The sequence below is a fragment of the Canis lupus genome, chromosome 13 (assembly GCF_003254725.2).
Source record: "Canis lupus dingo isolate Sandy chromosome 13, ASM325472v2, whole genome shotgun sequence".
NCBI lineage: Eukaryota > Metazoa > Chordata > Mammalia > Carnivora > Canidae > Canis > Canis lupus.
In genome coordinates this window covers 1,636,878-1,653,376 of record NC_064255.1, presented here as the reverse complement: position 1 = coordinate 1,653,376, position 16,499 = coordinate 1,636,878, and the positions used below count along the sequence as shown (strand labels likewise).

Sequence of the window (16,499 nt, the reverse complement as noted above, 5' to 3'; positions counted from 1 at the left end):
GGACTACCTTGAATTCTTCTACCAAAATAATCATGTTTCCTCTAATAATGAAGCCAAACTACTTCTGCTTCCATAGTGTTTTCCCCTACTCTCAGCTGAAAAGTCAAAAAGATGGTTTGAAAATCTCCATGACCTTTTATGTTTGTTCTCTTCTTGTACAGTTATGAGAAAATGTCATTATGACACTCAAACTAGTTCTCAGAGAGCTATATTGTTTAAAAACGCAGGTTTCATTTTGGAGCTCCTGGGTGGCTCAGTTGGTTAAGCATCGACTCTTGGTTTTGGCTCAGGTCAAGATCTTAGGGGTTGTGGGATGGAGCCCTGAGTCAGGCTCCACACTCAGCAGAGAGACTGCTTGAGATTCTGTCTCTCCCTCTGCCCCTCCACCCACAGGTATGTGCACTCTCCTGCTCTCTCAAATAAATAAGTAAATCTTTTTTAAAAATGTAGTTTTTTTTAACCTATGTAACTTTAATATAAATTGTATTATCTAGGAATTCATTAGATACTCACATAATAAAGGAAATAATAAGGAAAAAAAGTATAGAGGTCAGTGTCTCTGTAATGAATATGCAGCTTTTCTGGTTAGCGGTTTCCTCTTAGATCACTTATAATTTAATTGCTCAGCGAAGACTAAGTCAAGACTTTATTCTTTACATTTCATGTGTTTCTACAAACTACCTGAACAAATGAAAACAACTCTATAGTGCTGTCAGAATGTAGTGATGCAGAGAGTACTAATTTATCTCAAAGCAATCAATTTTATGATAGTTCTTAGCAAAAATCAGAAGGAAAAAATAGGAACTAGTATATTAAAATCCATTAGGGTATAATACACTGATTTTATCTCTAGATGTCTTGGCAATTAAGAACTATAAAGCTCTACAGATACATTTTTTATCTATAGAAGAAAAATTTTTTAAAAGAACCATTACTTTGAATAAGACTTAATTATTTATAATGTTAGGCAGAGTAACTTCTCTAAGATTTGGGTTTAGGAAACAGAACAAGAGACAGACTAGACTCCAAGAAGAGAATGAAACTAGGTGCTTTTCTTTATTTACTATCACTGATCATTCAAGTTCTTCCTCCTTCTCATCATAACTAAAAGGAAAAAAATCTCTACTGTTTTCATGTGGCAGAGGCTATTACTTATCCCTCAAATACTATTCTCTCTTCTTTCTCAACATCACAAGGCCTTAATTTATGAGCAGAGCACCTACCACTCAGGGAAATACTGTTTCTCAGCCTCTCCCGCAATAGGGTATAGCCACATGACTACATTTTGGCAGTAGTGAAATGTGGGACTTCCAGGTATTCTACTTTGAAGGCAAGGGCATACCTTCTGATTCAACTCTCATGTACTGAGAGCTTGCTATGCAAGTGACACTATTTGTGGAGTCATTGTTGAAAAGTAAGCTATCAGTAAGGTCTACTATCAAGTTAACCACTATTAATATTTTATACATAGGAACTCAGATTAACTTGCTCAAGAGTTTGTACTTCATAAATAGTAAATCTAGGATTTGAACTCAGGTCTCTCTAACTCCAAGGTTCATACCATGTGAACCATTCTACTGTAATTTCACTCAAATTCCATAAAGTTCTATATATGTTTTATAGCATGGAGGAAACTAAAATTTTAAAAGTTCTTCTCATGGGTGGGAGCAGTGGAATTATAAATTCACTTTATTTTAAAACCTAAAATAATCTGCACTAAGAAGCCTAGAAGAAGCCACAGGAGGCTAGGGGTGTTGGCTATTTTTTTTTAAACTAATTGCTAGTTGTCTTAGGTATAGAACCTAACATCTGAGTTTAATAAAACAAATGACAGTAAGCATAAACTTTACTAGCAAAAGCCCTGACAAAAAAATCTATTTCTTATTCTAGTAATTGAGTCAGAAACATACCCAATATTCTGACTTATATCCTAAAGATTTAGTTGTAGAATGACTATAACATATTTACTTTTTTTGAAACACACCAAAGTGCAAACTACAACCACCAATCAACCAATCATATTAAAAAAATACAAAATTAAACTCCCTAAGGGGAAGTTATGTAAAATCAGTCCAAAAAAAAAATCTGAAGACAATACCTTCAATACTTGGCTGCATTTCTTCTGTTTTCGGAACAAAAATTCTAATTACACTTGTGTTGATATAAATCAAAGGTAAACTGCGTGAAGTCAATGTATGGCTTCTCATAGGTTGACCAGGAGATTTTCTTTTCTCTTTTTGGGTCCTTGGTAGTTTTGCTTGAAATATACTTGCAATGGCATTAAGCAAAGGAAAACAAAGGACAATATCAAAAGCTTGTGCTGAAAGAAGAATTTCATGAAGAAAATGAGGGGAACCATCCGTTAAACCTTCAGATAACTTATGCAAACTTCTTCGCTCATTTCTTGATGTTAACTTGTGGCGGACATTTTTTGTTACAGCTTTTGTATATGTCAAAGAAAGAAATCCATGCTGCTGATGAGAGCCATCTAGAAGTTTTGCTGTTGTCTGTTCCAGAAAAAGGAAATCACAATACATACTTCATTAAAAAAGAAAAAAAAATATTTGAAAGCAGCAAATAATCTCAGTTGGTATTATAACCTTTTATTATGTCTACATCCCTTGATGAGCACGTTACCGATCAATTCCACAGATGGGAAAAAACCATCTAAGACTTAGAATGACTAAACTGAAAATTAGGAATCCTGAATTCTAGTTCTAGATCTTGAGAGGCAATTACACTTTGTTGTGTTTGCGTCTATGATTTCTACTGGTACTTTCAGTGAAGAATTATCAAGAAGTACCAGTATGCTGTTATAACATGGGTCACAGAGAGGTTGTTTTTGCAGATGAAACTGAAATAACTGTGTTACCTATTTCCATTTGTAATCAATAACCTGAAGAGAAAACATAATTGACTTCCCTTAACCTAACATTTATGAGAACAGTTTTTCATTAATCTAGCTAATTTATATAATGACTGAGCCCATAAAAAGAGCCCCATTGATACCATGCTTTGAGAACTAAACCAATCATTTAATGCATGTTTAAGGGAACAGTAACATAACACAAAAATAAAACATGTATTTTAGAACCTGCTTATTTTCACTGGCTATTATATTTACAAAACCTCACTATCAATTCTCATAGAACTCAAATTCATATTCCTTGGATTTAATGCTATATTAATATGCAGAGAACATTTGACAGTAAAAATTATAACATTAATATTTGACAAGACTTGTCCAATTTATATTCAAATTATACACTATAAAGAAATTATAGTAAAACAGCATACTTTTAAGAGGGAAGTAAAATGTATACTTTGTATTTGTCAAAAATGAAAAGGACAGCTCTTGAAAAAAGTTTTCCTGAACCAATTAATGTACATAAAATCCTATTTTACAAATTACTCAACATAAAGTTAAAGTTGTTATACTCCACATTTTCAACCTCTCGTCCCACGTCCTGATAAAGTTTTTAAGTTATTAGGGTTCAATGTGTGATGTCAAGAGAGGAAGTAAACTGAGGAAGAAGAACAACAGTAAAAAAAGTGAGACTTAGTAAAGCAGCAATGTGCTCGGGCCCGTGTTATCTCAGCACTAGTGAAGCTGGTGTTCAGTCTAGTATTCATCTTCTACTTGGTCAATGACAGGCATACAGCCTTGTCCAGTTTCAAGAGGTCGCCAAGTAAGGTACTTTGAATTAGTTGTGAGAAGGAAATGGCATAATAGAAAAGGGGAAGAAAAGCAATCTAAGTAAGAATCATAAAGGAAATGACAAGGCAATTTGGTCAACTCTTGATCATTCAAAACATGCACAATTTAAAAAACATTATATACTTAAAGTCCTACACTTTCCTTTTGCTGATGGTAAAATTAGGCTGTAATTATGAATCCAGAATGAAAAGGATATGTAAGTAACCCAGAAACAAATTAGATTGTAGTGGAAAATAGCCTATGATTTAAAAGTACAGTAGAGTTCATTGACAAAGTAGATGATACAGAGGAAGATGAAAATCAAGAGTTGACACTATGGATAGTTCCAATTCCTTCTCTGGATTCCTGTTAGTGGGAGTTCTGTAGCATAATTTTAAAATGATTTCTTACAGAAGGAAAGAAGCCAGAGCAATTACTGAAAGGGTCCTGCTTGCTGATGGGTCGAACCAACAAGGTGCGTCTGTTCAGCTTGTCAGTACAGGAAAGGAAGACACCTCCACATTGCCCCAGAGACCAACACTCTTCCCCAAAGCTTGAGGTGATGGACAGGAGCAAAGAAGGTGAAAAGACAAAAAGCAATAAAAGCCATAAGCAAAAATATCTGGATAGTTTTAATTTTGCTCAAGTTTGCATAGGTTTAGGTTTGAGCCACTACTAGGTATGGCCTGTCTGGACCATCTTCTGCAAAAGCATTGTTAATGGAAGTGAATGAAAAATAATTGCTTTTAGTGTAAAGTTACTACTTTTAGTCTATGATAAAGGATAATCCAACATGAATTCATTTATGAATAAAAAGAACTTCTAAGAAGTCAACACAATAATACATTCATGATAAAATATTTTAATAAAAGCAATCCTACCTTTGCTGTTTGAAAAATTTGCTAATACCTATAATAGGAAAATGGTTATAAAACACAAGCAGCTTAAAGGAATAGTTTTATTTTATAATGTAATTTTGAAAGAACAAGTCAAAAAGAATTTACTCTGAGCTCTAATTCTTGTAAGCATTAGTCCTATTGCATGACAGAACAAAGATAAACAGTTTATGATATATTTTCAAAAAATCATAATTACTAAATGAGTCTCACCACAGGTTTTTCTTTGCACTGTAGAAATACTCCTTCAAAATGTCCTGACTGCCAACCTTCCCCTGGCCTGGAAAACATAAGTTCACCTTATCTGTTCTCTTCCATTTTTCTGAGTTAAAAAATTGAGCATTTATAACTATTTCAAAAGGTTATTATGTAAACAACACTACACTGAACTATAATAAAACATGGATCTGACAATGTAATCAAACTATTTATATTAGCACCACATCCTGATAGTTCTGCACAGAAGCATTTGTCTTCATGGTAAACTGTATACTTATTGATTGGTTATTTATTTCTATTTTACCCATGAGACTAGCAGGCCCATAAGGGCATGATTTTTGTCTATTTTTCTCAAACACTATATCCTCAGTGCTAAGCATAGTATACATAATACACACTCAATAAATATTTTGACTTAAGTGAATGAACAAATATTTAAAACTGAGATAAATTTAGTAGTAAAGTCACTGATGATCTAGAACATACATTATAATATTCACATCATCAGGAAATGATTTCAACTATAACATAATAATCATGTATCACCCACAAAAATCACTTTCATAAAGAGACATGCTATTCAGGAGGACCTAAAGAGCTAAGCATTCCATTATCAAAGATCAATTAAAATAGGTCATGGTTATTACAACATAACAATTATCATATGCTCATATGCTTTGTAAAATACTACTATTGTAATAGGCTGTAACAAAAAGCTAGCAAAAATATTTTTTTAAGATTTTATTTATTTATTCATGAGAGACACAGAGAGAGAGAGAGAGAGAGAGAGAGAGAGAGAGAGGCAGAGACACAGGCAGAGGAGGAAGCAGGCTCCATGCAGGGAGCCTGACATGAGACTCGATCCTGGGTCTCCAGGATCAGGCCCTGGGCTGAAGGTGGCACTAAACTGCTGAGCCACCCGGGCTGCCTGCTAGCAAAATATTTTGAACTTCACAATTACGGCACAATTTTTTGGCTGGAGAGATTTGATAGTCATTGACATAACCAATACAATATATGTGATAAGCAATAAGATAAAGAATAAAAATTCAACTGTTTTCAATGTAAGTTAGAAACCTATTAAGTAAAAAAAATTGTTTTTAGGGTCTCTGATGTACCAATAAAGGTACAGGAACATGTGCTGCCTTTTTTTTTTTTTTTTTCCAAGTACACGAGGGTTTATTTACCAGCTTGGGCTTGGGGCCAAGTATACTCCACACAGCAGAAGAACATGTGCTTCTGCAGGCATTCAATAAATAACTGCTGAATGAATACTATAAATTCAGAAAAAAAAAAAAAAGGCTGTAAGGCTGTTTCTATACCAATATGAGACTGAAAATATGCTGTGCAAAATATTTTTTAAATGTGTGAGTTTAAAAAAAAATAAATAAATGTGTGAGTTTTGGGGATCTCTGGGTGGCTCAGTGGTTTAGCGACAGGGCGAGATCCTGGAGTCCCAGGATCGAGTCCCACATTCGGCTCCCTGCATGGAGCCTGCTTCTCCCTTTGCCTGTGCCTCTGCCTCTCTTTCTCTCTGTGTCTCTCATGAATAAATAAGTAAAATCTTTAAAATAAATAAATAAACAAATAAATAAATGTGTGAGTTTTATGGTATGTAAATTATATTTCAATAAAAAAAAAAACAACAAATTCCAGGGTAGTTAGTATTCTAGAGCGAAACAGAACAAAACAAAAACACAGAAAGCATTCATTATTTTTATTTGGGAAAAAGGACAAAATTGCTATGTATCTTTGTGAAGATATATAAAACTTTATTTTTTTTACTGCCATTACTTATTAAAGAATTAAAGTATATTTAACACAATCTATTTTGTTCATAAATTTAAATATAAATTATATTTGTTTATATCATACTTTTCATAAAAAATTACTAGGGAAAGAAAAATTGGTTCTAGGAATATCCACCACATGTATATTAATCAACTGTGAGATAAAATAAGTCTCCAAGTACCAAGGGCCATGAGATGTCACTCCATTTCAATCTGTGATTATACTAGTATGGAGAGTGGATAGGGAGTATACAGCAAAAACCAAAACCATCAATTATGTCTCCAGCGTCTTTGCAAACATACAAAATAACAAACTGTAAAAGCAGCCTATTACACTTAATACGGCAGTATGGGTATGTATGAGCAGATTTGCCATCTTATGAAACAAAACTTTGTTATGTTCCATATATGAATGAATTTCAAGGAAAACTGATCAATTTATCTGTTAAGAATCTTCTCTGGGAACAAGTATAGTATTTAAAAAAAATCCAAATTAAAACATAAAAATTCTTATATAGACTGTGTTCAAAGAAAGTATAGCTCTTCCCATATTTATTATACATTAGTTACCTGCTTCTATAGTGATCAATATTGAAACTTTCTATTTTACATTTCACTTTGGTATATACATCTTGAACATCTATGGAAGCACTGAGATCTTCTAGTTCACTGACCATACAAAGCTCTGCAATAAGAAGCAAACATTAAAATCAGCACGGGCCTCACAATCAATATTAAAACCTTCTGTTTTCAATTTTATGTTCACATATATATCCTTGACATCTACAGAGAAAATGAGACTTTCTCTCATTAACCACACAAGATCCTACAATAATAAGGAAAAATAACATTAAGAGAGGCCTCACAATTAAGACAGGATACCTATTTCAAGACAGAAGAAATTCATTTATGTTTCAATTGCTGTATCTGATATTAGTCAAGAATCTTCGCAATACTTTTAATGACAATGATAAAATGCATCAATACAACCAATGAAAAAGTTACCTCATGGCTTTTAGAATGAATTTTAATATAAAAACACAAAATTTAGGTATTATAGTATTGCTAATAGAAATCAACTGAGTTAGATATAATGATGTTTAAATGACAGTGATAAATAAAACTAAGTCTACTATTTCTTCTAAAAATAGTATTTAATATTTTATCTTTCCAGTAGAGAAAAGTAACCCTGTACCTGTGCCTTTATTTTCAGGATCTGGAGCAAAGAGTTTTATAGTTATTTTGGGGAGCACCCACTGCATCCACAGACTAATACGTCCACTGGATCCACCAATGTTACTTGTAGTTTGTTCCAAGGTAACAGAATCTGAGAATGGTGAATCATCGCCTGCTTGTATAGAATCTCCCTGAGATGAAAAAAAACAACTGTGTAAAAATAAAAATAACTTAAAAAATTATTTAAAATTTGAAATTACTAGTGATACCTTTTCAATATCATAAATGCTAACGATAATCATATAATCATATAAATGCTTATGCTAATAATATATACTATCATATAAATGCTTATGCTAATTATACTATCATATATATAAATGCTTATGCTAAATCATATAAATGCTTAGGCTAATAATATATACTATCATATAATCATATAATCATATAAATGCTTATGCTAATAATATATACTAATCACGTGTTTTGTTTTGTTTTTATAGTTACGATGTCCATATATGTCATTCCAGTCTCCTCTAAGAGTACGTAAGATCCAGAACAAGTTCGGGTTGTACCATAGGTTATTTCCTTAGAGAGTAGGGTCTGCAAGCAAAGCTATATATGGCCAAGGGCCAAATCTTTCTCTATTTTTGCAAATAAAGTTTTACTAGATTACAGCCAATTCATTCACTTACTTATTACCTATGGCTGCTCTTTAGCAGTTAAGTAGTTTCTTTTTTTTTTTTTTTTTTTTTTTTGCAGTTAAGTAGTTTCTATAGAGATGCTATAGTCCACAAAACCTAAAATATTTACAATCTAGCCATTTATAGAAACAGTTTGTCTACCGTTGCTATACAGTACTTATGTATGAATCTACAATATCCATAGCAAAGTGACTGGCATAATTAGCATGGCTTAAGAAACAGAACATTTATCATGCCACACATATTTTAACATAAGAAGATAATAAAAAGTTGGATTTGACAATAGATTAAAAGAAAAAAATTTTTTAAATTTTTATTTATTTATGATAGTCACATAGAGAGAGAGAGAGAGAGGCAGAGACATAGGCAGAGGGAGAAGCAGGCTCCATGCACCGGGAGCCCGATGTGGGATTCGATCCCGGGTCTCCAGGATCGCGCCCCGGGCCAAAGGCAGGCGCTAAACCTCTGCGCCACCCAGGGATCCCAAGAAAAAAATTTTTTAAGTTATCTCTACACCTAACATGGGACTCAAATTCACAACCTGGAGATTAAGTCACATGCTCTATCAACTAAGCCAGCCAGGTGCCCCAACAATAGATTTTTAAAGATGATTATATGGCTAAATGGCTAGAATTAAAGAGCATGGGCTTATTCAATTCAACAAGTACATAATGAATTATGAATATGCAAGTTCCCACATTTGGTACTAACAAACTTTCTGTAAAAGGGTCATTTAGTCATCATTGTTTTTGTTAAATCTTTTCAGCAGCTGTTAAGTGGTTTGGAGAAAAAGAAATCCTGGTTTGGAGCTGAATAGCTTCCCCAAATGCAGGAAGACATGGTGACAGGTATAGTGATCACTCACTCATGTATTCTGTTCTTTTAGGATAAACTACCAAGTATTTGGGTTTTTAAAAGTCCAACTTTGCTGTCCATTTAAAACCTTCAAAAATATCCATTCTCTGAGAATTGATCTAATACCCTATAGCATGCTTATTTGTTTTAAAGATGTATATATATTTTTAAACATTAGTTATAGATACTTAAATTCAGTCTGGTAGGCAGCATCATACACTAGGGTTAAGGCCTTCTTCAGACCGTAACCACGTGATTTAACCTCTCAGAGTTTGTTTCCTTCTCTGTAAAATGGTTATTTTGATATTTATCTCTTAGAGTTGTTAAGAAGAAATAGGAACATGAACATAAAGTGATTGCATATAAGCAATTTGTAAGTAGTAGGTCTAATTATCACCATCAAACTGAACCACTCTTTAGGAATTGTACACTCAACAGTCTTGCAAAATTTGGTATTCTATACTTTCCTGCCTTTCTAATTTTGTCATCTTTCTAATGTCAGCACATTTTCCTTTGCCATATGCCCTCAATTTCTAATAGTTCATTGTTGCTTTGAATGCCTCAAACAAAATGCCTCAAAATGCCTCACTTCCTATGCTAAGGAGTCATGACAAGTGGTCAACAGCTGGAACAAAACATCCCTTAAAATTCAATAGAAGGAACATAACATGGTCAGTATATGGTTTTCTATGGATAGTTTCTCAGAGCAGAAGCCACTAATCTGGCAAGTAAGAGCAAGGATGATGAGTAAAACCTCACACAAAACCAAACCAAAATTTCTCTCATTACCACAGATATGCCATCTACTCAGGTATATTCACCACCTACATGAAGTGTTTACCTTGACATAAATTTTACAATACCTCTCAGTCAGAAGGAGAACTTAATTTCCTTGAATACCCAGAAGGAGAGGCTAACGAGGATGATTTTCATAAAAGAATAGACAAGTACTTATAGTTGGAATACTTAGGCACCAGGCACAGCAAAGCAAAAGTGTCCTATGATTTACTGTGACAGAAAATTATAGACTTAAATCTGAAGATAATGTAGTCATTCCTTGTTCCAGTTATACCAAACAAACCAAACAGCCCATGTTTATTCTATTTTCATATGAATGCTTCTCCAAAATAAGTAGTCCTAACTTTGCTATAATTGAAATTCTTAAAATTTGAGAAGGCATACAAAAATTCAGTGTTTTGGTCCTGCCTAAAGTAAAACAACATCTAATGAAATGCACAAAGTAATCCCAGAAAAGGATGCATTTTATGAAGTTAAATTCAATAAAAGACAACATAATGTAGTCAATATGCCTTTCTTTATGGGTAGGTTCTTAGAGCAGAAGCATTCATAAATTAAATTATGCTTCAACAGTTAGAATACCATAGTCCCAAGAATGGAAACTGCAGAGAAAACAGCACCTATGTGCTGTGACCAAATCAATGTGACCTAGCTTTTTCATATTATTAAGTATATTCAGTAGGAATGCTAAGAAAATTGTGGCTTCAAATTTAATAAGTAAGCACTCCTGAAAAAGACTTTTGCTCTCCATCCTCACACAGTTTCAATTTTCATTTTGGATTTACAACATTTGGTGTGGCGTTGTTAAATATGTTTGTGCATTAATTTTCTGCTCTATTTCCAAATCTATAGCAAAAATTGAGCCAGAATTGGAGATGCTGAACTATTTTCCCACATCTCTTTATGCCAAGTTCTAAAATATACAGTTCAATTCTTTCACCATTTTGTTGCAAATTGACCAAAAGACTGAGTTTATTTTTATAGCTGAATTTATCTTTGTTCATCTGGAAGAGCAAACACTGCAGCCCTTCATCCCTGGCCTGCTTCAGAGCTCAGGGATGATCATAGATTTGGCCACACTGCTATTCTCCCTTATCAAAATAACTCCAGCATTCTTGTTCAATCACAGAACTTCCCAAAGGGCTAAACACTTCCACCATGGTTTGTACTTAACTCAACACTAACAAGTGGCCTGCTGTGGTTTCCACTACCTTTGCTCTCACTATTTCAATGCAAGGGTGGGGAAAATGAACTGTTTTTAAGCTTTGTACTTACACCTCTTACTCCTATTTCCCCCTCTATGACCATCCAGATTGATATTCACTGAAAAATATGGTACTTCCTATCAACATGTCAACATAAAAAGAATTACTCATAGTTTAAAACATAAATCACCCAAGGATCATATAAACAAATACTTCTCTTCTACTTAATACAAACAGTTGTTAAGAGTGCGCTTTTTAAAACTAGATTCATTTATAGTGAATTCTTTATAGCCAAAATAATGGATATATTTGACCTGACTCAGCAAGAAAAACAATACTTTAAGTAGTAAATGTTTTAAAATTTTTATGAACGTTTTTGAATGCAAAATCAATCAGAAATAAAAAAATTTCCCAGATACAGAATTGATATAAATAAGCACAACAAACATAAGGCGACCTCGTAGCAGTTTCTTTCTTGATGTTTCTCTTGAGGCAAGGGAAACAAAGTAAAAACAAACTACTAGGACTTGATCAAAATAAAAAGCTTTGGGGATCCCTGGGTGGCGCAGTGGTTTGGCGCCTGCCTTTGGCCCAGGGCGCGATCCTGGGGACCCGGGATCGAATCCCATGTCGGGCTCCCGGTGCATGGAGCCTGCTTCTCCCTCTGCCTATGTCTCTGCCTCTCTCTCTCTCTCTCTGTGTGACTATCATAAATAAATAAAAATTTAAAAAAAATCAAAATAAAATAAAAAGCTTTTGCACAGCGAAGAAAACAATAAAAAAACTAAAAGGTAATCTACAGACTGGGAGAAGATATTTGCAAATGACAATAAAGGGTTCAGTATCCAAAATCCATAAAGAAATTACAAAACTTGGGGTACCTGGATGGCTCCGTTGGTTAAGTGTATATAACTCTTGGTTTTGGCTCAGGTCATGATCTCAGGTTGGGGAATTAAGCCCTGCATCAGGCTCCACACTCAGCAGAGACAGCTTGAAATTCCCTTTCTCTCCCTCTGTCCTTCCCCAGCTCTCTCTTTCTCTCAAATAAATGAATCTTAAAAAAAATTATAAAACTTTACACTAAAAAAAAAAAAAACAAATAATCCTCCTTAAAAATGGGCAGAAGACATGAACAGACAATTTTCCAAAGAAGGCATACAGGTGGCCAACAGACATGAAAAGATGCTCAACATCACTCATCATCAATAAGGGAAATACAAATCAAAACTATAATGATATATCATCTTGTACCTGTCAACAAGGCTAAAATCAACAACACAAGAAACAACAGGTATTGGTGAAGATGTAGAGAAGGGGAATGTTCTTGCTCTGTTGGTGGAAATGCAAAGTGGTGCAATCACTGTGGAAAACAGTACATGGGTTCTTCAGAAAGTGAAAAACAGAACTACCCTATGATCCAGCAATTACACTACTACGTATTTACCCAAATAACAAAAAAATTTAATTCAAAGGGGTCCATGCACCCCAGTGTTTATAGCAGCATTATCAGTAGCCAAATTATGGAAAGATCCCAGTGTCCATTGACTCACGAATGGATAAAGAAGATACGGTATAGATACACAATGAAATATTATTCAGCCATAGAAAAGAATGAAATCTTGCCATTTTCAAAAACATGGATGGAGTTAGAGCATTATGCTAAGAGACGTTAAGTCAGAAAAAGAAAAATACTATTGATTTTACTCAAATGTGGAATTTAGGAAACAAAGGAACATAAGGGGGTAAAGAGGGAGGCAAACCAAGGAACAGACCCTTGACTACAGAGAACAAATGATGGTTCCCAGAGGGGAGGAGGATGGGGGATGGGTAAAATAGGTGATGGGATTAAGGAGTATACTTATGATGTACTATGTTGTACATCTGAAACTAATATTACACTGTATGTTAATTGGAATTCAAATAAAAACTTTAAAAAATATAAGGTGATCTCAGACTGATAGGTTAATTTATATAACTATTTAAATTCATAAAATAAAGTCAATAATTGAGAAACCAGAGACATTCTTGATATGATTACTTTGAAATGGGAAAAGCATTACAAACAAAATGTTTTGTTGATATATGTAAAGGCTAAAATGGAAGCTTCACTTCTCTAAAATATTTTGAGACATTATCTTTGTCTTCCAACAGCTATTCAATTGATCAGATGATAATAAATGCTAATATTCCCACATTTTTAAAGTACATTCCACGCCCAGTGTGGAGCCCAATGCAGTGCTTGAACTCATGATCCTGAGATCAAGAGCTGAGCTGGGAATGTGAGTCAGATGCTTAACAACTAGCCACCAAGGTGCCCCATGATTCTCTCATTGTGAATAAAAGCTTCTCCCTAAATGTTGAAGATAAAACTATTTAAAGATAAATATTAAATAAAACAGTTATTTATTAAATAAATAAAAGTCTACTTCCAAGGGGAAGTGTAAAATGATTATAATATATTCTTAAAATAACTGAGTATTCAAACAAAATTTATCTTTTTTAAAAACAAGACTTATTTATTTGAGAGAGAAAGAGAACATGTGTGTCAATAGGGGGAAGGAGTAGAGGGAAAGGAAGAGAGAATCCTCAAGCAGACTCCCTACTGAGCCTGGTCCTAGGCTCTACCCCATGACCCTCAGATCATGACCTAAAGCAAAATCAAGAGTTGGCCACCTAACCGACCAAGCCACCCACGAGTCCCAAACTAAATTTGCTTTCTAAAGAATTGTTTGGAATAATAATTTGAGGTGGATTACTGTTTAGGATTACTGCACTATAACAACCAAAAAACTGACAAAAGTTTTGCTATAGCAGGTGATGTCAAACAACTTCTCAGTCTAATATTCACTTCTGTTTTTCAATAACTATCTCAATAGATATAACTGACATATAACATTATAATAGTCTCAAGTGTAAAACATAATAATTAAATATTTGTATGTATTGTGAATGATCATAGTAAGTCTAGTTAAAATCCATCACCAACACCATGAATACTTATTTTTCTCTTGTGATGAGAACTTTTAAAGCCTAGTCTCTTACCAACTTTGAAACATAGAATACAGTATTATTAACTATATAATCACCGTGCTGTATATTATATCCTCAGGACTTACTTGTTTTATAATTGGTAGTTTTTGCCTTTTGGCCACATGTACCTATTTTGTCCCATATTTACTGTTTAAAAAAGATTTTCTTTATTTATTCATGAGAGACATACAGAGAGAGGCAGAGATATAGGCAGAGGGAGTAGCAGGATCCCTGCATGATCCTAGGACCCTGGGATCATGACCTCAGCCAAAGGCAAACACTCATCCACTGAGCTACCCAGGTGCCCCACCCCATATACACTTTAAATTTAACGGAAAATAAATGTGTTTTAAATAATTACTGGAGGCTAAGAAATGAACCACTTCATGCCAGAATTTTTTAAAGTTTTTTTTTAATGTTTATTTATTTATTCATGAGAGACACACACAGAGAGAGAAGCAGAGACACAGGCAGAGGGAGAAGCAGGCTCCACGCAGGGAACCTGACGTGGGACTCAATCCCGGGTCTCCAGGATCATTCCCTGGGCTGAAGATGGCGCTAAATTGCTGAGCCACCCAGCTGCCCTTTTAAAAGTTTTTATTTAAATTCTAGTTAGTTACTATACAGTGTAATTTAAGTTTCAGGTGTGTAATACAGTGATTCAACAATTCCATACAACACTCAGTGCTTATCACAAGTGTACTCCTTAATCCTCATCTCGTATTTCACCCATCCCCTCATTCACCTCCTCTCTGATAAGCATCAATGTATTCTCTATAGCTAAGGGTCTGTTCCTTGGTTTGCTTGCTTCCCTTCCCCTCTCTTTGTTTTGTTTTCTGAATTCTACATATGAGTGAAATCATGTTATTTATCTTTCTCTGACTTATTTCACTTAGCATGATATTCTCTAGCTTTATTCATGTTGTGGCAAATGGCAAGATTTCATTTTCTATGGCTGAGTAATATTCCTCTGCATGTGTATCTCACTTCCTCTTTAAGCTACGCTACCTAAAGCAATTTTAATCCCTGAATCAATCAAGAATGTAAGTTAAATTTTGCCATAAACCAAAGCTTCAAACATTAGAAGTTAATCTGTCAGTTTTCACTTAACATACATTCAGCATTTTATTTTTTTTGCTATAAAAAAATAAAATTTTTGTTCCCCCTTCTATATAATACAGAATTATCTCTAGGAAGTAGAATCCATTATGGGCTAAATTTCCCAGTCTACCTATATATTATGTATATAAACATATCCATGTCTCAATTCAAATTCTATAAATTCCTCGTAAGGATAAAAGACTGTGTCTTAGACATTTAAATTTTTTTAAAAAGCTAACCACTATTAAGCTAAGAATCCAATTTAAGAAAGTAGAAAAACAGGGGTGCCTGGGTGGCTCAATCAATTAAGTGTCTAACTCTTAATTTCAGTTCAGGTCATGATCTCAGGTTGTGAAATCGAGCCCCACACTGGGCTCCATGCTGGGTGTGGAGCTTGCTTAAGATTCTCTCTCTCTCTTTCTCTAAAAGAAAGAAAAAGAAAGAAATAAAAATACTACAGAATAAACCAAGAAAAAAAAGCATTATTTTTTAAAAGATCTTATTATTTATTTTAGAGAGAAAGAGAGAGAAAACAAGTGATAAGAGGGACAATGGAAGAGGGAGGGAGAGAGATGAAAGGGAAGGAGGAAGGAATGGAGAAGGGGGACAAAGGGGGAGGGAGAGAGAGAGAGAGAAAAAGAGAGAGAGAGAGAGAGGGAGAATCTCCAGCAAACTCCCTGCTGAGCACAGAACCTGATATGGAGCTTAGTCCCCTGACCCCTGAGATAATGACCGGAGTCAAAACCAAGAGTTGGAGGCCTAACCAAATGAGCCACCCAGGCACTCCAAGAATTATCTATCTTATCTTAGGTAAAGAAAAAAGTTATCATTGAGACTTTTTAAACCTAATCCTGGGTTATATATATAGAATTGAGGGCTTGATTTTATACTGCCAGAATGTTTCAATAAAGCTTCTAGTTAAGAAATAAACAGTAAAGGGGTTTCAGGCTAGTAATAGCCCCTGGAGTCCCCAAAGAAGCAAACACATAAAATCCCTTTGTGGGAATAGAGCCTCAATCACAATGTAA

At 34.3% G+C, this 16,499-nt stretch overlaps 1 protein-coding gene and 1 long non-coding RNA gene across 16 annotated transcripts in view; one reads left to right on the top strand and one right to left on the bottom strand.

The window, feature by feature from the left end:
* VPS13B (vacuolar protein sorting 13 homolog B) overlaps positions 1-16,499 on the bottom strand; it is a 733,580-nt gene that overhangs the window by 319,358 nt on the left and 397,723 nt on the right. For 11 of the 15 annotated variants that reach the window (XM_049093083.1, XM_049093086.1, XM_035714474.2 and 8 more), the window contains 4 exons: positions 7,798-7,969; positions 7,173-7,287; positions 4,109-4,250; positions 2,099-2,507 (listed from right to left, as the gene is read on the bottom strand). In XM_049093083.1, the coding sequence (XP_048949040.1) occupies positions 2,099-2,507; positions 4,109-4,250; positions 7,173-7,287; positions 7,798-7,969 (838 nt within the window). Of the gene's footprint in view, positions 1-2,098; positions 2,508-4,108; positions 4,251-4,806; positions 4,874-7,172; positions 7,288-7,797; positions 7,970-16,499 lie in introns of those variants that run through there. The other 4 variants (XR_007401755.1, XR_004814450.2, XM_049093088.1 and 1 more) reach the window with 2 other exon arrangements.
* LOC118354278 (uncharacterized) lies at positions 7,812-9,689 on the top strand. Its single transcript, XR_004814493.2, has 3 exons — positions 7,812-7,919; positions 8,282-8,320; positions 9,249-9,689. It is a non-coding gene; the product is annotated as an uncharacterized LOC118354278 (long non-coding RNA).